Source organism: Mixophyes fleayi, chromosome 1 (genome assembly GCF_038048845.1).
Source record: "Mixophyes fleayi isolate aMixFle1 chromosome 1, aMixFle1.hap1, whole genome shotgun sequence".
NCBI lineage: Eukaryota > Metazoa > Chordata > Amphibia > Anura > Limnodynastidae > Mixophyes > Mixophyes fleayi.
In genome coordinates this window covers 407,959,113-407,986,219 of record NC_134402.1, presented here as the reverse complement: position 1 = coordinate 407,986,219, position 27,107 = coordinate 407,959,113, and the positions used below count along the sequence as shown (strand labels likewise).

The following is a 27,107-nucleotide window of genomic DNA, read 5'->3' as shown; positions in this document are numbered from 1 at the left end:
TACATCTGATGGAGTTATAGGGCCAGTAAAAACTATATAGCAGTATTACTACATTCCGGACATATGGCCATCAGTGTTGTAATACACTTTAGTTGGGCTCATTGAGCTTCTCCCTACATTATGGGTTTTTATTTCTACATCACAATGTTTTTACTATGGACCAAACATGCACAACACATGTATGTTGTGCTCTGAACGAAGCTGTGAATGGATCCAGAAGGCCAGTTTCAAACTTCATTTTCTTATTTTCATTTTATTTTTACATTGTAGAAGGGAATGAATAGTTCTTTTGCACAATTATAAGCAGGGCCATCTTAACAACATTATGAGCCCCCGGGCAAAGCAGTGCACCGGGGCCCCTACATAAATAAATTATATAGATATAGAGATGTACTTGCTCAGTGACCCTTGAAGGTTTTTTTTGTATGTATTTTCTTTGCAGGATTATTTATTCTAATTAAGAACCCTGCATATGGGGCCCCCTTGCCCGTGGGGCCCCCGGGCACCTGCCCATCGTGCCCAATGGAAAAGATGGCCCTGATTATAAGGGATCTTGAAGAGTTTTGTAGCCAGTAGTTTTGTAGCTTAAGGTTTTTGATTGGGCCTGTACTTAGCCACTTAGTCTGAGCTACTTGTATATGACAAGTGACATGGTGAGCATGCAAGTCTTGGAGCAGGCAAAAAGCGAGACAGGTAATCAAGTCCACCCACTCCTGGGCATTGGTACAAGTGTAGATAGAATAATCAAGGAAAAGATAAGCTGTACATGGTAGAAAATGGACAAAATGCAGGAAGTAATTAGTTTTGGTGGAACATGCTACGGTTGTCAAGGATCCAGTCAATGAGAATACCGATCAGGGTTGGGAGACATGACTCATGTAGGGACTGTGATTATTTGCTAGAGGTTGTGGCCTCAAGTCTTGGTATGGGAGGACAGATTAGATTTACTAGACCAGTTAAGGTTGAAGTTACCCAGAATAAGGACTTCATTACAATTTATTGCACTGTTAAACTTAGGAGTGGAGTTTGTTTAGAGTGACCTTTGCTTCCACCAGCAGGATGATATGTGCAAACTGTGTGTAGATTTTTAGTGCCCAATTGTACAGATTGCTTCCTAATGAAAGTTTCAGCATGGAAATTCAAAATAACAGCAAAAGGGGTTAGGTAGAGGATAGCACCACCACCAGGTTTGTAGAAGGCCTATTGGGTCTAATAAGAATGTAATTAGGTGGACCACAGAAGGCAAACGATACAAGAGTGAAATTAAGCAATCCATGCTAAAATGCAGTTTTATTGCGAGTCCTAATATTAGTGTGTGATAAAGAGACCCTTTGCATTTTGCTGTGTAGAATCATCGCAGGATAGTTTGTTTAGGTCCATGAATGGCAATTGGATACCCTTCAAGAGCCACACGAGCCTCTAAACTTCAGAAGGCTAAACATTACCCTTAATCTCAGTAATAAATTAAAAATACATTTAAAAGACACTAAAAATACATTTAAAAGACACTAAACCACATTAACATATGAGCAGGCACTTTAACATAATCTAAATAAGTGTTACAAGCTATAAGAAATAAATCTGATAATTCACTGTGATGTCCGGATGACAATATTTCCCAACAGCTTTTGAAAGTTAGGTGTAAGGATGGAATTAGGAACACCACATTCCTGCAGGGAGGTTTCAATCAGACAGCCTGTTGTCCTTTTTAATATGCCCCATGATAGAATGTCCGCTGATCCAAAAGTACACTGATGGGTAACATAGGGCAGCCTAAAAATTCTTTACCTTGCTTTAATGAAGCATTAATCTCACAACACTATCCCGCTCAAACAGGAGGGAGATCATGTGGTGCAGACTGTACCTCCCCCTCCTTCGCTGATGTCAGGTGTGCTGCAGGCATTGCGTCACTTCCCTGCATTGTGGCAGCAGGTACGTGGTGGGGAAGTTGGCTGCTCCAGGAAAAAATAAATAAAATCCAGTTCGGTCTTATATTCAATTGACGCGGATTTCTGCGGCGTTAAAACTACTACCGTTATTATGCAATTAGTCAGCTGAAATGCAGTGAGAAAATTACTGCAATAACGGTAATAGTGCGTGGAGCGCGCTATTTTCAGGGTTTCCGCCGACAACTGAATATGCCCCTTAGAAGCAGATTCAACCGACCGCTTTAGTACAGTTTATGTGGTAAAAAGTAAGGCTTACTTTTGCTCACACCTCTATGGGGCACAAGCAAACAAACAATACTTTAACTACAAAAAAAAAAAAAAAAAAAGAAAAGAAGAAGGTGTATAGCGTCTTACGGCCATTCCTGGACACTACGCAGCAATTTTTTTTTTTATTGAATCTGTCTCAGTTTTATTTTTTGTCAAGCTTCACCCGCTGCCCTATCTTATTTAATCGCAACTGGGGCATAAAGCAGAGAAATGGACCAAAATGGGCTCTGGGTTAAACCTACAGCTGCAGACAGCTGTAATGCAGTGTAAGTAATTAAAAAATAGTGCCTGAAAGTAAGTGCACAATTAGCGTACAGTACAGGCAAGGATACCTGCAGGAGTACCAAGGCTCGTTGACTGAAATATCTATAAAATCACTGAGGATCTGCCTTCCAGAACAGGGTAGGACAGAATTCCAATGGGAACTCAAAGTCCAGTTTTCACAGCTTTTATACAGGTCATATTCAGGTGGGAGTGATGCCTTGTCCATGAAACTGTGGTAAGTTGTGAAGCAGTAGGTCTCATACTGCAGGATAAATAGTAGAAATCAGCTGTGACTTGGCCCGGTTTGGGACACGGGATGAGGCAGGGGTGACTAACTCACAGCTGGATAAAACCCGGTAGAGGCCTGGGATGTGATAGGCATATTAATGCACAGCTCTGTTTAACAAGATATCCCACAACATATCAGTATAGTGAAGGTTGATACAAACGGCCATAGAGTAGGTATCACACAGATGGCGTAAGGTAGCAAAAGTGTTCTCCAGCAGCATTGGGGGTACAGTTGGGGGATGGTAGTACAATGTGGTAGGTCATTATGTTTTTCTGCTATTCATAAAGGGGGTCACCACGATTAAATATCAGATGTGGCACAATCCCAACAGTGTACAGTTTTACTGTAAATGTGTATATTTGACTACACAAAAAACACACAAGTTTTTCTCTGGCCAATTTAGACCAAACGGATGTAAAAATGCACGAGTGGGTCATTCACTGACCATAGATAACAGAAAACAATGGGAATCATAGAATATATTCATCCCAGCTGAAGATTCAATTAGCCAGTTATCACTGTGAGATCATCAGCAGAATGCACTAATGGGAACAGTTGTACTTGTCCAGACTGACCACCAGTGTCGGTGTCCAGACTGGATAAAGTTCTGTCCATCTGGCAATGAAGAATCCTTAAAACTGGCCCCACACGAGCCAGACCTGCCCCTTGGCCCAAGTGAGGGCCAAGCAAAAGGTTTAATGTCTAATTTAGCCACACACACATAGATGGTGAAATTGGACAAGATTTTGTCAAGTGTTGCACGGATCAAGCAGCAAGATCTCTGAATATAGCTTCACTAGTGCTTGTTAGTTTGGATGGAAAATGACCATACACACAGGCCAATAGCAGGCATCTTCCAGTCGCATTTACAAGCATGTCCAATAATGATGCAGTTAATTATCCGGTCTCAGGCTTATTTTGGGACTACACATTGCAGTTAGCCCGATATCGGCTACAATACTGCAGCATGTGTGGCCACCTTAAAATAAGAAGTGGTTTCCTCAGGGCAGCATCAAAACTAGTTTTTATTCTCCCCCCAGATATCTCCAAGTTATGTAGCATTATACCACAAGAATGGCAAAATAAATTAATTTGCACAAGTCTACATTGCTGCAACCACAAGAAGTGCCAATTCACCTTTTACCAGACATATGTAACTGCTCTTTTCCCCCTTAGAATATTTCCATAAACAAGCGCATATTGTTATTGCACAGCTTTTATTACTTAGGCTGTATTCTCGCTGGGCTGCCTTAAACATTATGTTGTAACTTCTTGAATTTCCGATAAGATCCAGAGCATTCATGGAAAACCTGATTTGCTTGGCAACGATACACATCTGCTAATACGTTTCCTCCTTGAGCTAACTCAATGTAGTACAATCAGAACATTACTCACAATCACTCTGCACAAAGTTAAAAGGACAAAGATCAAGCTGTGGTGTCTCACAGTATCCAATTGTCAGTGAAAGCGGAATACTTTTGGGAGATAATACCAATTGCATGAGGAATAAAGCAACATACATTCTTTACCCTTACACTTGTGATAAACACAATGTAACTGTATAGCTCATGCATGAATCTCCCAGAGTGGATGTTACTTGCATCACATTGAGATTCGGCATTTGGTGCTGGGAAACACTGCCTGAGTGCTATATAGGTCGACTGTTTCTTTACATAGGTCTTGTGCCCCATGTCAGGAATTCCATTACACTGGTCTTGATTTATCCATCAGCAAATATACCAGGCAGCTGAAATTAAGACCCATTGTTAGTGTAATATTCTCTTAAAGAAGTAGGCAACTTGAGGAAATACAAATATATTTAGCAGCTTTCCATTGTGGTCCTCCTGTCGTGGCAGAGAGATGTGGAGCTTTCTCTGCAAAGCAACCCTACAAAAATAATAGATCAACTTCAGGATGTTCCCACAGTCTGTCTGTGCAAGTTTCAGCCTGGCATAATAGACAAAAAAGCAACTATAAATAGGCAAATAGAAAGTACACAAAAAAACAAAACAAAAAAAAAAAAAAAAAAAGATGTACTTAACTCAACTGTATACTATAGTAAACGTAGTAACCCCATGGTCTTTCTGCCATTACAAGCAGAAAGTGTGTAGAAGAACGCTGCTTAGAAGGGAACATGAAAGGAAGAGATATCGTTCTTAAATGTTCCATACACTGATAATAGAAATATTTGAGCAGAGAACCATTTCAATAGCATCTATGTAACATGGGGGGGAAAAAACATTGTAGAACCCACAAGCAGCGTCCTGTTTCAAGAGCTTGTCAGAATTACAGACATTAAACAATCTGACTTTTTCCGTATAAGAGTTGTCAAAACGTTTTTTTAACCAATTGTAGGTTCAGTATTTTTTCCCTTACAAAACAATAGGTATATTAGCATATTATCGATAAAAGTCAGATTTCACAATACATCAAGTATAGATTTATTACAGTTCCAGTAACTGTTTTACATAGGCTTAACGAGACTGCAGACTTTACAGAACACAGCAGAGCAAATACACCTACTCCCTTCCCCATTGTCACAAATAAATTTGATCTGGAATAAAGAGTCAGCACATGATCGGTGAATTGGCCAAAACGACCAATCACGACCTTACCCGGTGTAAGCAGGTGAAAGCTGGCCAGGTACAGATAAATTGTTGTTTTTTTTTCTAAACAACGGAATTTCTGTGCAATCTTGTCAATATACAATTGAGACATACACATTACGTTGGGTTTTTTTTTAGCAACCCCCCCAGCAAAAAAATTAAAATAAAATAAATTCAGATGGTTCAGCAAATAAAAAAAAAATAAAAAAAAGGTACAAATTCTTGCTTCACAAAACTTATTTTGCTTCGATAGGGCAGGCAGACATTTGCAAATTATGCGTAATTTAACACAATTATCACTATTTATATAGCGCCAATCATATTACGCAAAGACAATTGGATTTGGTTATTAGGACGATACTTGTGTAGCGAGCCTTAGTTTAGCTAGATACACAATACAGGTTGTTTACCTGATCATTGTGCCATTTTTTGTATGGTGTAGCCAGCCTAATAGTTATTTTTTTTTCCATCCAAGATACAAATTTCCAATCCATACCATAGGTCACGACAGATCTGTCAAACACACACCCCAATGCCACAATATTCCTTTAGGGTACCAAAATATATAACAACAAAAGCCCTGGACTATTGTCAGGTGTGTAAAACCTTATACATAGCTATTAGAGACAATTTCTGAAACTGAAAGGGCTAGAAGTGTTTTTGGGTTGTTTTTTTTTTGGGGGGGGGGGGGGGGGGACATCATTCTTGTGTAAAATCCTACTATATAACATGAGCCTAATCTATTCATAACCGCTTTAAGATATACATGTATGCGTTCTGAGCCATTTAAATAAAATTTCACCCTTCTCTGCAGCCACGACAGTGTTACAAGCCCAGGAATTCCTGAAGGAAAGGTAAGTACAAAAAAAAGATTTTCATGTGGCTACAGGCTATATTCACAGCTTATAGAGGTCATTGATCATCATGGTGAAGGCTGTTGTAAGAAATCTTCAACACTGTCAAGATGAGAAACTCCAGTACGGACAAGGATGATTTGTGGTTTTACAACTTTCTTTAGTCTCTATTCCCTTTTGGTTGCATTTGATTTACTGACAATTCAGTATATTCTTAATTACTCTCCAACGTGTCTTTAAGCATTAAATACCATATAAATCACACATCAGCCCGGCATTATTCTGCTCTTAGTTTTAGTTCACCAGTCATACACAGTAGGTCTAGCTGGACTATGCTCTTGACGCTCTTGTCTATTACGTTCACAATGAACAAATCAACACCGCATCAGAGTCACGGAGACCACAGATGGCTGATCTCTGTCAGTCCTCTTACTCTTTTTATAAGAGACAGCAATTAATGGAAGGATTAATAGGATAGGGTGTTGGTCTAAAATATCAGTAAGGTTCAGGGTACAAAAGGCCAACGGCTATTACCTCATCACTGTATTTTCCCCCTTTGTATCTCACAGGGTACAAGACTTGACATCTTAAAAAATAAAATTTTTAAAAAAGTCTTCACGCTTCTTGGCTCTTCCTTATTTGCCTCAGAGCACTAGATAAGGAAACCCGATTTAATATATAAAAACTAAACTTTTTTCTTCTGAATTATATTAGCATTTTTTTTTAATTTTTTTTTTACAATAACTTATTCTGTCTTTCATTTTCCCTTTTACCTATTTTTTAGCCTTACATATATAAACAGTTTACCTTCTCGGCTCAGATTGCCTAATGGTTGTCACTTCTCCTCACAACACCGCACTCACATACGGCCTTCTGCAGCCATCTTCCTCAAATCACCTGCCTGTTAATGCTTATAGCTCACTAAAAAAAACAGTTGAAAACGGCTTCCAAAGTACAATTCTGCAGCATGCAACAGTGGCACCACCCAAAACAATTGCTAACAAACATATAACCATACTTGTCAACTTTTGCCTCTCCCGGGAGGTGGTAAACTGGCAAACTGCGAGGACGGATTTGCGGCATTTGCAGCACGGGGCTTAATGACACAAATCTCATCATTAAGTACTGTCTCCTTCTGGTATCTGGGAGGTTGACTGCTCTTCCAGGAGGACACCCCCGAAATTCTGGAACCTCTCGGGCATGCCTATACCATAAACATACAAAGTTGTCTATATAACAAAACTGCCATATCCAAAGTGATCCAGAGAAGCTTGGCAGATGAAGCACCTACGTTATTATTTGACTTGAGCTGACAAATGTGAGTGGGATTACGTGATCATACTCTGTGCAGCTCAGCCATGTAGTTGCCATATGGCTAAGTATTTTTATCATCATCAATTTGTGAGGCACCACAGTGTTTCACAGCACCGTACAGTAGGGAAAACAGGACATACATAAAACTAAAACATACAAGGCAGACAAAATAAATGCAGATATGAAAACAAAAGGGCATGGAGAACCCTGCTCATTGGAGAGTTTACATTCTAAGTGGAAGAGGGTACAGCTGAAACAATAGGAGCGTGTGTGGCTTAGAGTGGAGACTGGGACAGCTGTGAAGGTGTATTGGCCTAAAAATAGTATTAATCGGGGATAATGCAAGCTTTAAAAAAAAAAAAAAAAAAAAAGAGGAGGAAGGAGGGATGGGGTTTTAGAGAACGTCTAAAGATTTGAAGGCTGTGGGAAGGCCTGATCGGGCGTTGTAGGTAATTCCATAAGTGGGGAGCATCATGGAAGAAGTCTTGCAGGCTCGAGTGAGAGGTGGTGATCAGAGACGAGCCAAGGCACAAGGTCAGAGGTAGATCTAAAAGGATGGGAGGGAGAGAATTTTGATAGGAGATTGGAGATTTGAGACGTATGAAGAGTTGTTGTTGTTGAGGGCTTTGTAGGCAAGGGTGAGTGATTTGAATTGGATTCAGGAGGACACAGGAAGCCAGTAATCAAGACGGGAGATGATGGATAAGAGTTTTTGGTTGAGTAAGAACAGGGCGTATTCTGTCAATGTTTTTAAGGTTGAATCGCCAGGACTGGGAGAGTCACTAGATGAGATGAATAAAGCAGAGGGAGGAGTCAAGTACGACACCAAGGCAGTGGACTTGAGACTGAGGAAATTGTGGTGTTATTCACAGTGAGGGAGATTTGAGGGGAGGTGGCAATTCTGGCAGGAGGGAAGATAATAAGTGCTGTTTTGGACATGTTGAGCTTTAAGTAACGTTGGGACATCGATGTGGAAATAGCTGAAAGACAGTTGGTTACACAAAATAGTACAATAGGGCAGAGGTCAGGGCAAGAGATAGATTTGGGTGTCATCAGCGTAGAGGTGGTACTGAAGGCATGGCAGGAATGAGCAAATTAGTGCCCCAAGAACAGAGCCTTGTGGGACCTCAACAAAAGTGAGAGATGAGGGGAGGATGTACCAGAGGTAGAAAAGCTAAAGGAGCGGTTTGATAGGTAGGAAGTGAACTAGTATAAAACGGTCTCGAAGGCCAATGGAGTGAAGGGTGTGTAGGATCAGAGGGTGTTCAACAATGTCAAAAACCATAGGAGGTCCAGGAGAATGAGTATGGAGAAATGACACTTAGACTTTGCAGTAAGTAGATCATCGATTACTTAAGTATCGAAGCAGTAGCACAGAACAGAGTAAAGCCACATAAAGAAAACAAAATTGAGCTGTACATTCAGATTTCCTCAAAACACTTTTCAAACTCCCAGTGCCGCCATGCATGGACAACCATATGAAGAGACATTACCTCAGTATTAGGGGATGTCTAGGAACATCCATAGATTAGTAAATATGTAACATGAGTGATGAATTCAGTAGACTATACACTCTATTTATATGGTAAATGTAGTATATTATATATGATATTAGAGGTGCAACCACCAACCAAAATTCATAGTAAATAGCACAGGGAAAGAAAAAAGGGGCTGGATGAATTGGTGCACAGGATAGTCTAACTAAAGCCCCTCATAATAGCAGTAAAGTTAAAAAGTAACTTATTGGTAACAATGTTAAAAATGAAAAGGAATAAAAGCAGAGACATTGGTGAGTGTAAAGTGAATAAGGTGGTTTAAAATACTATGTGTGACTACAAACTATCCTTATTGGTAATGAAGGGAGCAGGAGGAAAATTATCCCCAGTGCTGGATGATCATTAGTAGGAATGATATCTTCTGCAAATCAACAAGAAAAAATAAAAAAAATTCTTAAATCAATTGCTGGCATTGGTAAGCACAGTAGATACTAACAATTGTACTTAAATTCATCAATGCAGATGAATAATTAATCATGTTTCACTCCATCTAATCTGATGGGAGTTAGATGCTATAGTGCTTATCCAGCACAGCTCGAAGATATAGTGAGGGGGGGTGATTTGCTATCTTCCTACTATAATCTAGCTTGGAGTTTGGGCAGATTCACCTATTATAAATAGATCCTCAGGCATAATAACCAGTGCTTCCTAAAAGTATAAAGTAAATGGTAGTGTTCCACACAGCAAACACCAACGCGCGTTTTGCTGTGTAGCTTTCTCCAGGCAAAAGACTTTTGCCAATAAGGATAGTTTGTAGTCACAGACAGTATTTTAAACCACCTTATTCACTTTACACTCACTAATTTCACTGCTTTTATTCCTTTTCATTTTTAACATTGTTAACAATAAGGTAACTTTTTATCTTTACTGCTATTACGAGGGGCTGATTCTTTAGTTAGACTATCTTGTGCACCAATTCATCCAGACCCTTTTTTCTTTCCCTGTGCTATTAACATCCATAGATTGTCAGCTTGCGAGCAGGACCTTCTTACCTCTTTGTTTGTATTACCCAGTATTATTTATTACTGTGTTTATCCCCAATTGTAAAGTGCTACAGAATTTTCTGGCGCTATATAAATAAATGTTGATGATGATGATGATTAGGTATTCCTAAAATTAGTCATGGGTACATGGACTGTGCGTAAAAGGTGGGGTTGTGATGCAATATTGCAGCGAGTGTGGTTGCAAAATAGACGCAATCTCAGAACAAAATTGACTAGAACATTATTGGACATTTGGAAGATGAGCACTATGAGTCTGTGTATATGGTCATCTTCTGACAGTGCTAATAGGCAGTAGTTTAAGATCCCAAACTTTCTCAGTTCAAGATTTTTTCAAGGCACCCCTAAGCCAAAATAATTACCAAGTAGTCCCCTGCCTTGCTTACCACCGGACCTGCCCGTGGCACCCCTGTGAGATTGCCGCTGCACCCCGGGAAGCCGCGGCGGTACCCAGTTTGTGAACGCCTGGTGTAAGCCAAAAGTTATGTGGCCAAACTAGACAGAACGAAAAGACCAGTGTGCACACAGCTTAATTATTTTCAGGTGGTTGCAGTGGTGGTGGGGGCAAGGGGAGGTTACCATCTTTGTACAGGGCCTAAATATAAATCTTTAGTATTTCTGATCTTTCATAAATAAGAGAAAACAGAGCGTAGTCAATGATGTACAAAGCTAAAAGTGAAAGAATAAGAAATTCCTTCCAAAAATCAAAGATTTTTTAAATAAAAGAAATGGAGGACCCCTTTGTTGGTACATTCATAATAATGTGCATAGCAGTGTCACATTAGTCCAAATGATCTACTCCAGTGACGGATGTAAAGAACAACAGAAACTTAATAGAGCACTGGACTATATTACATGAAGAGACTGCAGGACCTCTGTGCGCATGTAACAGCGAGCCGCAAAGTAGACTTATGTTGCACACATGGAACTTATAGAGTTTTAGTTAAAGAGAAATAATCAATCATTTATCAACGGTTTACTTTAAACTGTACATGCCATGAACATCGAGTAGTCTGCACATAGCTAAACTAGCCACTATTTCACATTACTAGCTGGGATATTTATACTGAACTAAATATGTCCACCATATTAACACTCAAACTCGTTTCACACCTAGCAATGGACCTGGGAATAATGTGCGATGCCTGTGTTGGAGCCGGATATGCTGCTGTATGAAAGGTGTTCCTGGGTTATTCTACCAGAGTTCTGTTAAAAGCAGCTCGTTGACCTCTACTACATCTATATGAGCATCTGCTGTCCCCTTTTAATGACAACTTGATAATGCAGGGCAGACACGGGTCTAGTGTGAAATGCAGCGACACGGGGTATATACCTGGGACCGAAGTGTGGTGTGAAGGGTTGCACCATGGGTTGAAACAGTGCTCATTATCCTGTGTCCGACTCGGTATTTTGGTGAAATAGCGTCATCAGTCATCTGCAGAAGGTTCCATGTTAGGACAGAGGTGTCTCTGTAATCAGACAGCGTGGGCATATATGGGGGACACTGCAAAACACCTTGATTTTACATTATTTCTCCATGATGGTCTGCCCTCCACATTTTATGCAAACTAGACTCCACACTTGGCAAGTGCGTCTAGGGGTGCAGAGAGGAAGGGGGGGGGGGGGGGGGACAGGACTTCATAAATACACACATTTTTGCTGACCAGCAATAAATAAGAATTGTGAATGTGATTTGTGCTCTTACTGAGCTTTCAGAACTGAACAACAAGGCTATATTTGGGCTAAGCAGGTTAGGAAGGAGCTGGCACAAGGATGTTTATATATGCCCACAGGTACTACTGTGGTTTTCCGGCTGTTTACATTAATGGTTAGCTGGTTATTTATATAATCAGTAATAAATGTGCACCTTGCACGTATCCAAGTAAATGATGTATTGTGCAAGCCTGGGAAGTAAAAGTGTACTGGCCTCCAAAATCAAGACAGATACTAAACACAGCGCCCATATTTTTTTGGGGGGAAAAAAAAAAACAAACAATTCTGTGACCCAAACCTGTTCATACCACAAGTGGCGCTGCTTGCTTCCAAACGAAGAATCCAATTCCTAATAATTATGTTCATTTAATTGCATCAAAAGTGAGAATAGGAAAATAAGTCATTACAGGTTTCTCCTGGCAAATATTATAAAAGGTACCAGGAAAAACATGCAATATCCCACCCTCATATTAACACAGTGAGTGTACAGGGTTGCCCAATACATAATATAAAGTATATTTATGAAAGTACAGCGACTATTGAATGTTCTATGCTTGCTCACACAGTCAGAACTTTTTTTTTTAAACTGACAAAAAGAGCACCAAAAATTAAAAAAAGATAATTAACAGAACAGTAAACGACAGCACTTGACTTTTTGAAATGTAACATGTTCTCTTTAACAACCATTCTCTTACCTTTTCTGCATGAAGATTATGGAAACAAATGAAAAGCAGCTCAAAAGGGGCTACATATTTTTAGACGTACCTCTGAGTCTTTAAATGATGGGGGTATGGAAGAAAAGAAAACATATGCATACAAATTTACAATATGCAAACATACATTGCTACAATTTCATTGTGAACAATTTGTTAAGCTCTTTTTAGAAATGTATAACATACTTTAACTAAAAGAAACAGTCACCAATTAGGTCCTAAATACATAATATACAGTTGTAGCCCAATGTCCTCAAATCTGAATTATGCGCTCTCTGGGCCTGAGTCATTAAGGCAAAAAATGGGTAATGTTCTCTAGGCCTAAACCATGTTACAATGCAAGGGGTGCAAAGTAGTTTATTATTTTGCACTTAAGTTAAATACTGGCTGTTTTTTCATCTAGCACACAAATACTTAATAGCTTTATTACTACACTCAAATGTAAAGTTAATCTAGGACATGCCCTAACCCAACTATAAATCTTTCCCCACATTTTAAATGTACCTCCCCCTCCAATGCAACATGGTTTCACCCAGGTGCAAAGTTACTCCTTTTTTATGCTTTGCTCTCCTTAATGACTCAGGCCCTCTGTATCCAACAAAAATCTAAGAATTACAACTTAGAACCGTATTCATTATTCCCTTAGACCAGTGGTCAGGGAACAGGGGTAAATTACCCCAAATAGGGTAAAAATGAAATTCCTGGGGGTAATGCTGCCGATTCACATGCTGTCATTTGGATTGTAGACCCCTTTAAATGTGAAATTGCTGTTGTAGCAGAAGAGCCTCAAGGGTTGGCAGAGGCACTTCTTGAGCTTCGATGCAATAATGAAGCACGTATTGCATTTGAAAACAAAGCAGATCTGTCATATTTTTGGATGTCAACAGCTACAAAGGCATTCAAAATTGTACATGAGGCGGCAGTCAAAAAATTACTGCCTTTTGTAACAACCTACCTTTGCAAACAAGGACTTTCCACTCTAACAAACATAAAAACAAAGCAGAGAAATCGATTGGACGCTGAAGACTGTATCCAAATTGCTCTGACCTCAAAATGCCCCAATATTGATGCTCTCGTATCAAAAATGAAGCAACATCATTCCTCCAAAACCTGAAGTTTTGAAGTTGAAGCTTTCAAAGAAATTTTGAATAGATTCAATAAAATTTTGGATTATAATAATTAATAATATATGATTTCCTTCCTTTCAAATCAAGGGGGTGACGTCGGCGTATCTAAATATATTTGGGGGTAAAAGGTAAGAAAGTTCCCTGACCCCTGCCTTAGACCAACAATAAATAAAACGCAGTCAAGTAGGTGGCCTAGAATAAGGCTGAGGTTGGAATAGGATAAGTAATCTAATGCGATGAGATAAGGGTTATCAGGAGTGTCCAGACAAGAGAATTCACCTGTCTCCTGCTGCCATCTCCACTTATCTAATCTCTTTATCACACACAAAACAGAAACAAAAATGGTCATGAGATACTGAGAGCATCTGACCAAGTTAATTCAATTATTTTGCAAGTAGGTATTGTATGTATTAAAGTAAAAGTGACCTTATGTGCTACAGAGTGGGGGGGGGGGTTCCTAGTGCCTGGAAACCCCCCATCCAAGCCTGGGGCACTGTATACATTTCACAAGGCTCTGCTTGAAAAGGGAGAGCTGCGTGAACCTAACAGTAGTGCACGCAGCATTACCCATGTATATTATGGGGATAGGAAGAGTTGGAGGCGCAGCCACGCACTGGAAACCCCCCCTCTACAAATCCTGCGTTTGCCCCTGGTGGCGAAAGGTAACATGTTTATAGAGTTTGTTGAAGCAGTACTAAAGGCACAAGCAACAATTCTATGAGCCTTAATTGAAAGATCTGTTCACTGAACAATTTGTACATACACAGAACAATCTAAAAGCTGATAAATATAATAAACCTAACAAGTGCAGAAAAGAGATTGCCCAATTATGACTGATCCATTTCTGAAAGATCTATTCAGTTAAGGCCTTTCGGCTAAGATCTTATGTGCCACACACAAAATGATAATTGTAAGCTCTCTTTGCACATGATCATGTTGCAATTTTGAATAATTGATAGGTTGTGTTTAGGCCAAGCTCTTGCAATGCTACAAGTCCTGGCATTCTGGCACCCAGAGAGCCGCAGATACTGCCTTAGGGCTATTCTAGTGCCAAGGACAAAGGCATTAAATGAGACAGTGTCTTAAGAGGAAGAAGTAAGATAGTGGTGGCTTTCGCAGGTGGGCTATGTGTACACTGGCAACTGCAATGTAGTTTGTTTTTCTTTAAATGCATTTAATGTGTTGACAAAAGGAGTTCGAACTGCATTTTTATTTAAAAACATGCATCATGCGACAAAACAGGAATTTACCTTTTTTAAGCCAAACATATGTAAACACCTAACTACATCCCATTGCATTTACTATGCACTATGGTTAAGATGAACACAAGTTTCCAGCTGCGCTGACATACGTCAATTGCACCAAAATGGAACGAGCGGCAAAAGCCGCGCTTCAGCAAAACACATGTAAAACCATGTAAAACACACAAGAAAGCAAAAATCTACTGTTTTATTGTTACAATGATTGTTTAGCTTGCCTAAGGCTAAGTACACACTGAAGAATTTTCCGACCGAAGTGTCGGACGATTGTGCCCACTTCTGAAAGTCTGACGATTCACGCATACACACGGACATGATTTATCTTCAGATCTGTGCTCTTCAGCCGGTTCTCTAGTCTTCAGAGAATGACAGCACAATATTCATTTATTATCGTCACACTGATTAAAACTGCCTTGTTATAGCTATACACATGTCCTAACGAATTTCATTAGCTTCTGTGACTCTGAAACTAAACATTCTGTCTCAGAACGAACAAATGAATTATTCCTTCCACAGCATTGTCTACATTTATTCACCGGGACATTCATTGTTAGTGTCGGCTGAAAAGAACAAGACTCTGTAAACTCTATGGAGATCGTGAGCATGAGTGCATACACACTGCATGATCGGAAGGCGATTGGTCAGAAACTAATAAATAGCACGACCAACAAAATAAGCCGACAATCAACACTTTCGACCGTCGTGTCACTATACACACTAATCCAAGTTCCGACCGAATGGTCATATGTTGGTGGATTTGCTCGATTATTGGACGAAAAACGCTCCAGTGTGTACCTAGCCTGTTAACATTTTTATATAAGCATCTCAAAGTGTAAAAAAAAAAAAAAAAAAAAAGTGTTATAAAAATGAATTTTAAGGTCAGGCTGAGGCTGACTATAGCAATGTACTATAGCATATTTGTACATTGCAGACTATTGTATATTTATGATATATAATGTGTGTGCTATAAAAATTATCATTCAGCCATTCAGTAGAATCTTGTACATGGATGGAGTATGCTGGTTAGCGCAACACTCCAGTATAACACAGATTGCAAGAAGGCAATATCTATGAAGGAGGATACAAAGCGACAAATATAACTTATAAAAGGAGACCTGGCACCTTATTATTATAATGCTTGGAGTAACACTGTCCACATATGGCACTCCCCTGGCCACTTCCAACCTGCTAAGTCTCACTCTACAGCCGGCAACCTGCTATAGAGCGATCATCCTGCATTTAAGCAAAGTCATTTATTACATGGTTTCCTGGTTAAACCATGTTCAACCAATGAAAATGTTCAACCAATTAAAACCTGCTATTATAGAAAGAATGAAATGTAATCCCGTCACCTGGGCCCAGCGGCTGGATTGGTCCATATGTGGCCAGTTTTACCAATATACTACTTCCACTCTAATTCCTGATATTTCCCCTCTTAACCCCCTTCCCTCAAGATTGCTGCTTTGGTGTCATCTTCAACTCTGCATTTTCCTTTCCCCATATACACTCAATCTTCAATCCTGTCACATCAACCTGAACAACATTATGAGAACACACCCGTTTCCTTACAAGGATTCTACTAAACAACTAATCCACTCTCATAATATCCTGCATTGACTATAGTAATCTTCTCTCAACCTTTAACTCTAGTCCCTCCAGTATGTTCTTAATGTTGTAGCAAAATGTTTAGCATGACCACATCTGCTTCCCCTCAGTGCCAGAACCTACACAGACTTCCTATAGCCTCCTGAAGTCATTTGAAGTGCTATACCTAAAATTACAAAACTGTCCATCACTCTGTTCCACCTTAAATCAATAACCTGAGGTTTAAATACACTCATACACATTCACTAAGCCCCAACAAAGACCTACTGCCCCCATCTTCTCACCAAGGCCTCCAAGAGTTTTCCTCTTTTGTTAAATTCTCTACTTCACTCTATCCAACAATCTCACAATTCTGCACCCTCAAAAGAAACCAATAAAACGCTCTCTTCCCTCATCTCTTTAGGGAGGCCTATTCGCTTGGTTCCTAGTTTCCTATCAACCTCCTCTCCCCACTTCTAACCACCAGCTTTAGTAAACACTCCTCATGTCTCCCATTCTTGCCTAATCTTATAGAGTGTAAAAGCTCCAGGGCAGGTTTGCCTTTAACCATTTTGCCAGTTTGTGAATGTAAGTTAGTATTTTTATGTCAATCACTAATTGTAATCACAAACGCACAGTGTGAAGATATGTGGGTTTGTTTTAATCACTTAGCTAATCACAGAGGAAAAATATAACTATTTTATTAACAATAGATGATATACAGTACAGCAGTGGCTCTCGACTGAAAAACAAACAGTTATTGTCTCTCTTTTCAAACCCCTTAGCACACAGGACTGGATAGAACACAGTCGTCAACTGATCACCTTCACGTGACTCATGGCAGTCTGCACCCCCAATAATGCCCACTTAACTATATACAATGAAAGGCCACCTACCACAATATTAACAATATTTCCCAACAGGATAATACTATGGACACTATGTGACCTAATAAATGAAATGCTAAATCTCATATTAACCTTCTGTGATGTGCATTGTTTAGTTACTGCACTCTAAATTTGCACAGTATATGAGTTGGTTGGAATAACAGGTACCTGGCAGGTTAGTCTTTATTATTTGCCTGAAGTACCCTGCTTTCCTCACACATAGCAATAGCATTTTGGAATGTTTGCTTTTTTTAGAAATAAAATAATGCATTCCACCACATATGGCCAAGAAACAGTGGCCCTCCATACCTCTGAAAATTTGGACATACTGCATTATTAATAATCTTTTGCACCCATGACTTCATTTCGGGGTGACAAGCTTGTGAATATTCCACATCCTGAAGTATAAGACCAGTCTACTATCACTTATACATATGACTTTCCTAATCTTGCAACAAAGTATCCACCATTCACTGTTACATAACAGTAGCGAGCACAATCGCACGCGTTACGAAATGGCGCCAAACGTCGCAACTACCAAAGGCGGCACAATGGTTGGAATTGCTGCATCACATTGCTGTAACCGCACAATTAGCAACTACCTATGGTTATAGGTCTCCCTCATATTTGGTTGGGTTTCCTCAGAAGGTTTAAACCAATTATAAATACAGTTAAAAACTAAATTCTAGTGGTGGGAATGTTTTCTGCAATAAACAACAATATCTGCACAACTAGTTTTGTTTGTGAATGAAGCCGAAGGACAGGGTTCATTAAGCATTTCCCATTGAATAAAGAACTGTGGTTTATTTTTGGGCATCAGAGTTCTATTTTGTGATTATTCATGTAGGTAGATGAGGCTGCTGTGAAAATAAATATATAATATATGGAACAGGTCACATGCACTTCAGAGCAGGAAGTGGTATAATCTACTAAACTCAAACCTTCTCCCACATGGTGTTTACGCTTCCTGTTTCAAACTCAATTGTGCATTATTGTTGAAATCCCATAGCAAGAATGAGAGAGCGGGAAATTAACACAGGCATCTCAAAACAATAGTCTGCAAAGGAAAAACACATCTGTGGCTCCATACAAGTATTGTCTACCTGTCTCTCAGTTCAAATCCCTGTTTGTAGTTAACCATTAACAGCGTTCAAAGGACAGAAAAGTACATTACACTGCCAAGGCTTCTAAAGGACATGGAAAAAATCTATCCCTTCCAAAGGGAGTATTTAGTTAACCCATTCAGACCCTTTACTTATGCACCATTACCTGTAAGATAATTAGAGATGTTTTAATGAATTAAACCAATAATTCTTTCTATAGCCAAACGAAAACATATATTTGAGCTTTTCTTCATTCTTATGCATACTTGCCAACATTGGCAAGTGTTCTTCCAGGAGGTCTGGGGGGCAGATGGATGTGTGGAGGCGGGGCTCAAAAAATTTCCGTCATTAGCAGGGCCACAATGACGCAACACAACATCACTAATCCCCACCCCCTCCATTTAATTGACAGCGCTGCCCAGGATTCGGGAGAATTGCCTACTCTCCTGGGAAACCATGAGGACTCTCAGACATTCGGGAGTCTCCCAGACATTCCAGGAGAGTAGGAAACTATGTTCTTATGTTTTCATTTGTATATTCTCTTAAAACATATTTAAACTTCCATTTTTTCCAAATATGATCACCCATCAGGAAACAGAAGTAAGAAATACATACACTTTATTACCAGATACAAACTGGATAAATTATAAAAAGTACAAAAGGTGAAACACGATGTATCCTGCAAGGGTATGAATGGACTCTTACCGCAGGTAAGTAGTAAATATGCATGTAAAGACAAAATTAAGATAGAATACAGGACAGCCGGCAATTGCTTCATGGAACGTGGATTGAGTGTATCAGATCCCCTGTCGGCGTGCTTCAATAATTAAATTCAAGGCATCTTGAAAAAAGATTTAATTATTGAATGCCTTGAAAAAGATTTAATTACTGAAACGCGTCGGCGGGGATCGGATGCACAGAGAAGTGCTCTCTTCTATCAAGTTCCATGAAGCTATGGAAGTTCCGTGAAAGGGAGGATTGGTCCCTTGTTACCCAGCGAGACAGCTTCCTGTTGAGCACCTGCGTATCCTTTAGTTTGTTATCTTCTTTACTTGGCCTGTACCAACCATTCTCTCTCTTAGAGAGGTCCCATGGTGTCAGTCGCCTGGGAAGGGGGGGATGGGGGGGTGCACAACCCCTGAGTTTCCTTATGGAATACCGGGGGTTCACGTTAAACTGTGTCCCAGGTATAGTCAGTAGTTATAGTAAATGTGACAGTGGATCCACATCTGGACTTTGTATGACTAACAATATACCATTAAGATACCTAAATCGGTCTTAGTCAGATAATTTTAAAAAAATATAATACTTGTTTTATATTCATTACACTTTTGAGGAGGATTGTTGTAAGTTTAATCACCATTACAAAACACACTACTCTACAATCAGCTCCAGTCTGAGTTTTCAAAATACTTTACACTGATAATTATTACTTTACTGATCTATGTGTCCATTTACATTTGATTGCATTATATTGACAGCTACACGCAGAAGCACTTATTTAACAATTACATGGAAACATACTGGGTTGAATGATCAAATTGTGAGAAGTGTGGCCAGCTTATATATGACTCCAAGCTTTTAAACCTTTTGCACACTAACTGGATTAGCTAATCAATATTATAACAATTAGCTGTTTTACACACACTGATATAGAGCCAGAAGTCGTGATTATGCCGTTTTTCTGTCCTTGGATGTAAAGCTGTATACACACTACTGCGTTTTACTGCAGATGCGATTTCTGTAACGATTTTACCAGCGACTAAAGGTCCTGATGATCATGCAGATGAGTACACACTTACACAATTTATCTTCAAGATCTGAGCTCTTCATTCATCTCTCAAAACAATCTGCTGAAAAGATGGTGACTCTGCACACTATAGATATCCGCCTACGCTGCTGGCCGCGAGTGCATACACATCCACATTTGCTCAACAGCGTTCCATCATTAATCGTGATTTTTAGGAAGTTTATAAAACCAAAATTGGATGCGATATGTTTTTTGGCAAGATAAAATATGATCATGGAAGTGTACACACGCTTGCAATATCTGAGCCAACGGTCATTATTCGTGTGATCTGCCTCATAAACGTATAATGCAGTGGTTCCCAAACTGTGCGCCTTGGCTCCCTGGGGTGCCTCTGTGATCTCACAGGGGTGCCTCGGCCAGGACCAGTGGTAAGCAATGTGGGGGACCACTTATACCACTTTCATACTGCCGCCCCGGCAATATCCCGGGTTGTTAACCCGGGATATTGCCGGGGCACAGGGCAGTATAGATAAGATTCCCGGGTCGGGCGGGTTCATACTGCACCTGCCCGACCCAGGTTTTAGAAAAAAAAAAAAAAAAAGTGTAAAAAAAATGTTTTAATTAAAAAAAAAATACATAACAAATGTTTACTTATTTTCAGCCAGCGGTGTCTCCGGTGCGTTGCCGGCTGTCAGGGGGGACCTCTGGGTACTAAAATGACGTCATTTCTAGTCCATTAGAAATGACGTCATTTTAGTACCCAGAGGTCCCCCTGACAGCCGGCAACACACTGGAGACACCGCTGGCTGAAAATAAGTAAACATTTGTTATGTATTTTTTTATTAATTAAAATCATTTTTTTTTACTTTGCCATTTTTTTTTTTTTTACAGTATGGATGGTGAGACCCGAGAATTACACGGGTTGCACCATTCATACTGCAGGCGAGCGGGGTCCAACCCGGGAATTACCCCTCGCAAAATCCCAGGTCTAAATCCCGGGATTTTAGACCCGGGATTTTGTGGTTGGACTATTCATACTGCACCAAGACCCGGGTTTTTCAGCGTGCCCCTGCAAGAACCCGGGTTTTTGGTGCAGTATGAATGGGGTATCAGTAATAATTTTGGCTTAGGGATGCCTTGAAAAAATTATGGAGACCCTAAGGGTGCCTTGAACTGAAAAAGTTTGGTATCCACTGGTATAATGTGTACACAGCTTAAGAGTGAGCAAAAATTAGAATTCACATAGACACCCTTTATTGGCGAACTTAATAAATTAAAAATACACTCTTTTAAGACTTCAATGTCATCTGGCATGGTACAACATAGAAACTGAGATTTCACAAAATTATACTCACAATTTTGTCAAAAATGAAAGGATTAAATGGAACATTAAATTTAAACGACTGCCTTATATAAAAGAACTACTAAAATGTTTATAAATATAAGCATAAAAGGTCCCATATCTTGACAGAACTTTATATTTTACATGCTATTTACATAGGGGAAAGCTCTCCTTCTCTGGATGCAAATTGGTACTAGTTGCACTTTCTTTCATGAATTTACCGACAGGAAGTCTGCTGTATGCATGAGAATAACTGCCCCCAGAATGACAGAGCTCTCATATTTCCTGCACTGTGGTACACTCCTGAAACCTTTATGTATATTTTTGTGAATGCTATTAGTAGCTGGTTTATAGAAGCCACCTTGTATTTTAGGTTTAGCAGGCCTTTAAGTAATTAGGCTCATGATAACCCAACAGTACAGGTTTCCCCTAGATACAAATAAATAAATAAATACTAATAATAATTAACCAGCGTGCCAGATCATTTACCACCGACAGGTTGAGGATTACAGAAATTGCAAGTTCACATGCAGTTGGGGAGAAACAAAAGTTACAGTTCAGACTTCATATCAGTTATAGAAAATAAACCCGAGATTCATTATGGAGTTCAACTTTAGCTGGATACTAGAAGGATACTTTTCAGTCAATATTTGCACATAACAAGCATAATACGCTCTCTAAATACTAAAGGGATCCACAAATCCACCATAAAAAACAACAAGTTGTAACTATAAAGTAGAAATGTTGGTTTATATCAGCCATTGACATCTGCAGTTTATATACTGCTTTCTGGTTTTCATTGGTCTCAACAGATTACTGAGAAGACTTGAGGCATGCTTACCTCATTATCCAGTATAGTAAATCTGTATGGAGGTAGGGCAGCCAGTGTAATGTGCTTTATTATAGAAGAAAAAAACAAAAAAAAAAAACATGGTTGGCCAACCTTACCCTGAAGCTCCCTTTAGAGGTTCGTGTATATAGGGGGCATCAGCACTAACATTTAAATGACAAACATACCCTATCAAGTATGCCTGTTGACCAGTCACAGTAGTCAGCCATTTTGTGGATAGAACCGATATTCAAAAGAACGCATCCAATTAATTCACACGTGACATCACTGAAACACAAAGTGCCACAACTGGTTCTTGGCCATTGCAATAATACACTTTGGTGAGGGGAGAGCAATTTTTATAGAACAAAAAAAAATTGTCTTAGTCGTCAATAAAAGTATTCTACTCCATTCTCCAACTAATGTATTGTGCTGCAGAGGAATATACTGTACAGTACGGTGGCTCAGATGATCAAAAAGCACAAAGCAGGAGAGAGAGCAAATCTGATTCTTTTTCCACAGGTAGCCACAGGTCACATGGGCACCAACAGAGGTCACCTACATGGATGCTATTCAACTAAACTCGTATACCATGAAGTATGAGTATCAAAACATATTAAAATTACCTATAACTTAGTTTTTCATTTTTGCATGTCACTCTGGTCACAGAAGATCAGTTAGCAACATGCAAACCACTTCCTGCTCATCTTCTCTGTGCTGCAGAAAAGAAAAACCTACGTGTTCCTTTCTAACATTGTTAAAAGCAGCAGGAACCGCCCTTATCCACTGAATAAATAATTCACAAGTTCATAGTACAAGTGTACTTAGCACATGCAGACACTATAGTATGACTTCCGTTGCAAGGCAAGACTTGTACAACTCATGCACCGGATGCATGTGTTTTCCCAGGAGAGAATGCTTGGAAACAGTAAATATCAAGCAGCAGTAACTGAATTCTCTTTCAATCTCCTGAATAAAATACATTTGGGAGTTAGCATGAAATTGTATACAAATAATAAAATAAAAAAAGTAAAAACAACAGATAAAAATAATTGTGTTACAATAATCACAGATAGGACATCCATCTCACATGTAAAAAACAAAATACGCAATATTTTAGCACTGTTGCTATCTCAGTATCTAGATCACTGTCTATGTCTATATCAGAACATACTGCAATATGTGGCTTAAAAACTAACTTCTAATAATTAGCTGAACAATTGCTCTTGGACCATTATCGGGCATGCTCAAACATAGGTGGGATCCACCCACTTGCCAAAATGAATGGAGTTCATGCAAACGACATGCATGTGCTCAGACCAACCAGCAGGATTGTATCGGTCCCCTACATACAGAGTTACCATTGTATGAGCTGAGACAATATTCAGCATCAACAACAATGCACCATACAGGTTGAATGACCTGTCAAAGACCATCTATATGTCACACCCTACAACACATGATTATTTTGTGAACCCTCCGTGCAAGATTTTCATAAATTTAGACTCGTTTAGAGGTCATGTAAAATATGACTAAATGCCATCAACATCCATCCTTAAGCAATATGCCTGCAACACAAAACAGCAATAAGGAGCAGCTTATGGCTCTCTCACAACCACAGCATTCCTTGTCAGTCAGGGATATGTGCTCCAAAAACAAGAAACACAGCTACAGGTTACCAGAGGGTATAGACGGGAGTTCTGAAAGGTCACACAGAGTTGACTTTGGAGATAAACATTAACAAACTACCAAAAAGCACATTCAAAAATCAGATTTTAAAGCCAATTATGATTAATTAGGAAGAGACCTGGTACATTTAAAACCAGAAATTGATCCCTGGGTATTGATATATAGACTTTTGTGATATTATGCAATGTCAATACAGCCCCAACAACAGACCATTTGTTTGCCAAAGCTGTAGAAGGCAGTGCGCTCCAAAAGGTGATGGTAATTTAAATGTGCTCTATCCTGCCACAGTACTGTTGGGCCATCTCTGACATGCAGGGCAGGCAGTCATATTATAGGCTGAATCAATATTCATAAAAATGTCAATCTCAATCTATATAAAAAATACCTTTTAAAATGGAAAATTTCATCATTTATTTTTTAAAAAACGGATGTTAGATTCATCTGATTGGCTCACAATGTCTACTTATGCTCATCTGCACCCGAAATAAGAATTAAACTTGTGTATGTTAAACCAGTTTAGAGGTGCTACTTACATTACTATTAGCACCAGACTACCTGTTTAAGGGCTCACACACACACACTGGCATTTGTGAAAAGAGTTTTACAAGCCAATTGAGACTGCCGCCAAGGTCAATTTGCCCAGCTGCACAGAGATTTTGATTGGCCCAGTGTCATTCCTGCTCACTAACGCGCACAGTGTACTACGTGTTGGTAAAGAGACCCATTACTTATAGGACAGCACATATAGCACTTGACACTACCTCTCCATCTGACTGTAGATGTTTTATGGGTGCACACATTAAACACTTAACTGTAATTATTGGGTTTGACAAGCTAATACATGGAAAGAAGTGTCAAGTACATTTTCAAGGACATAAAACATAAGAATCAAACACTGCATTGTAAATGTAACCCTTTTACATATGCTTGTTTTACAGTCAGTGGGGTGCAGGAGACTTCATGGACACCTTTGACATCACTTGCACCAAACATGAAAAAAATAGAGCAGACAACATCCAAAAGGACCTTCTGCCACTCCTAACTGCAGCCGCAGGTCGGTATGGGGATTCCTGGAACCAACAAGTTCCCATTCCCCATACCGATTTACTAGCATTAGATAACTAGCAAAATCATGTTTTATTTCATCATTGGGTAAGGGGCATAAAGCACAACAATACCAGATAAGTTGATGTTTTACAGACAATTTACCATAAAATAACAATAAAAACAATGATCTAACTATTTATGGTCCAGAGTTCAAAACAAATAAGGCCTCAAACCCACTGGGATTTGTTGTGCAACAAAAAATTCAAAAAGTACAAATATTAGTGAAACTGGAGGTCAAAGCACAGTTGTTGATAGCAATTCTTATTATTCATGTTCCGAAGGTGAGCGATGGCCACCCAATGCGTTCACTAGTAATAAAAAGCAATAGAATAGGCAGCGTTAAGAACAAAACTTTACTACAATGCTCCTTTAAGCAAGTACCATTACAATGTGTATGGGGTCATTGGAAACAATGGTTTCCATTTTTAGAACCAGTTACATGCATTGTACTAGTGTCAAGCACTGACACATTTTTTAATTTTTCCAGTTTGTTTTAAACATCAGCCCCACAGCACTTGTGCTACCCTATGGTTTAATGTAGGAGGGAGGGGGGGGGGGGGGGGGGGGAGAGAGATGTGGTCAAGGTACAGCCAAGGACAGTGCTGCTCAGCACAATACTCAGTGCAGAAAGATACTGCTTAAATCAACACAACTTCACTTAGTATTCTAATCTGAAAGTGACACAACTGATAAGGCTCTTTGTAAATGATGATCACAGCACAGTGGGGACACACTAAATATACTCAGAAAGAGCCTCATTCACTTGGAGAACGAATAGGATACCTAGATATGTCCTAATGTGCACTGCTTAATAAGAAGAGTTTAAAAAAAAAAAATAGCAGTAAAAAGCTCTTAGAATGAATTATACATTTCTAAATCCACTATCATTGATGCATTGTTACAGACTTGCAATCTAACCAAAAGAGCGAATGAACAATACATTAAAAAGTCCAATGTTCCAGCTGCCATTAACTTAAGTTACTAGAATAAGTGACCGTTATAGATACATATAGAATAAAAATCAGAGAAACATAAAAACAAAATAGGACTACATTACTGTGTAACTTTGCTACACAATGTGAACACATGTTCACAATTTATAATAACACATTTGTATGATGCAGAAACCCTGACCTGCAATTTAAATCAACAGCTTCACACATGGCTGACAAAGCCAACCAACTTTACACATTCCTCCAAAAAAAGAAAACAAAAAAAACTTTCTGCTCCGCTGAGAAGCAAATAATAGAACAATGACTACTGAGCACAACTGCAGACTTTAAAGCAACAGGTGAGGCATGCACAGGCAAAAAAAAAAAATAGCGCAGGTATGGCACTTTGTACGTGGGTGTTACAGTGGCCCGTCCAGGATTTGTGCACACGCTTTCCACTGCCGAGTCCGGTGATGCAGGTGTGAAGGTTAAAAGCATTGCACTTACAGCCATATCTGGGTCGTAGCAGAGGTGAGATCTCCTCATGGTGCATCCTGTTGCAGCTGCTACACCTTCAACTTCTCCCGCTTGGTGAAGATGCTTCAATCCAGTGCGATGATTGTATCACACGGGTAGATGCGTCCTGGATCCTGCAGTCAGACCCCCTTCTTCTCCTGCCTGTTGCTTTCAGGCTGTGTAACAGTGTCAGTGTGTGAGATCTCTCCTCCTCCTTCTCCCCTGCACAGCAGCCTGCACCCTCCCCCCTCCTTTTTCTTTAGACTTTCTCTTATGTGAGCTCTACTAACCTATCAGCGCCACCTACTTGGAGATCTGTTTATCTTATCGCTGAAAAATCGGAATTATTGAAACGTGGGTGACTTGGGGCTTTATTGGTTACTTGGCAGACTGACTTGTTTTTTTTACATCGAGGCACTACAGTGGGTCAACTTAAAAATTTTGCATTAAAAAAAT

The 27,107-nt window shown here is 39.5% G+C and overlaps 1 protein-coding gene across 2 annotated transcripts in view; it reads right to left on the bottom strand.

Annotated features, from left to right (window-relative positions):
- IQGAP2 (IQ motif containing GTPase activating protein 2) overlaps window positions 1-26,862 on the bottom strand; it is a 207,295-nt gene extending 180,433 nt beyond the window's left edge. Inside the window, exon 1 of one of the 2 annotated variants that reach the window (XM_075182047.1) lies at window positions 26,643-26,862. In XM_075182047.1, the coding sequence (XP_075038148.1) occupies window positions 26,643-26,688 (46 nt within the window). In that variant the 5' untranslated portion in view covers window positions 26,689-26,862. The remainder of the gene's footprint in view (window positions 1-26,642) is intronic. The other variant, XM_075182056.1, reaches the window with a different exon arrangement.
- Between the last annotated feature and the right edge of the window lie 245 nt (window positions 26,863-27,107).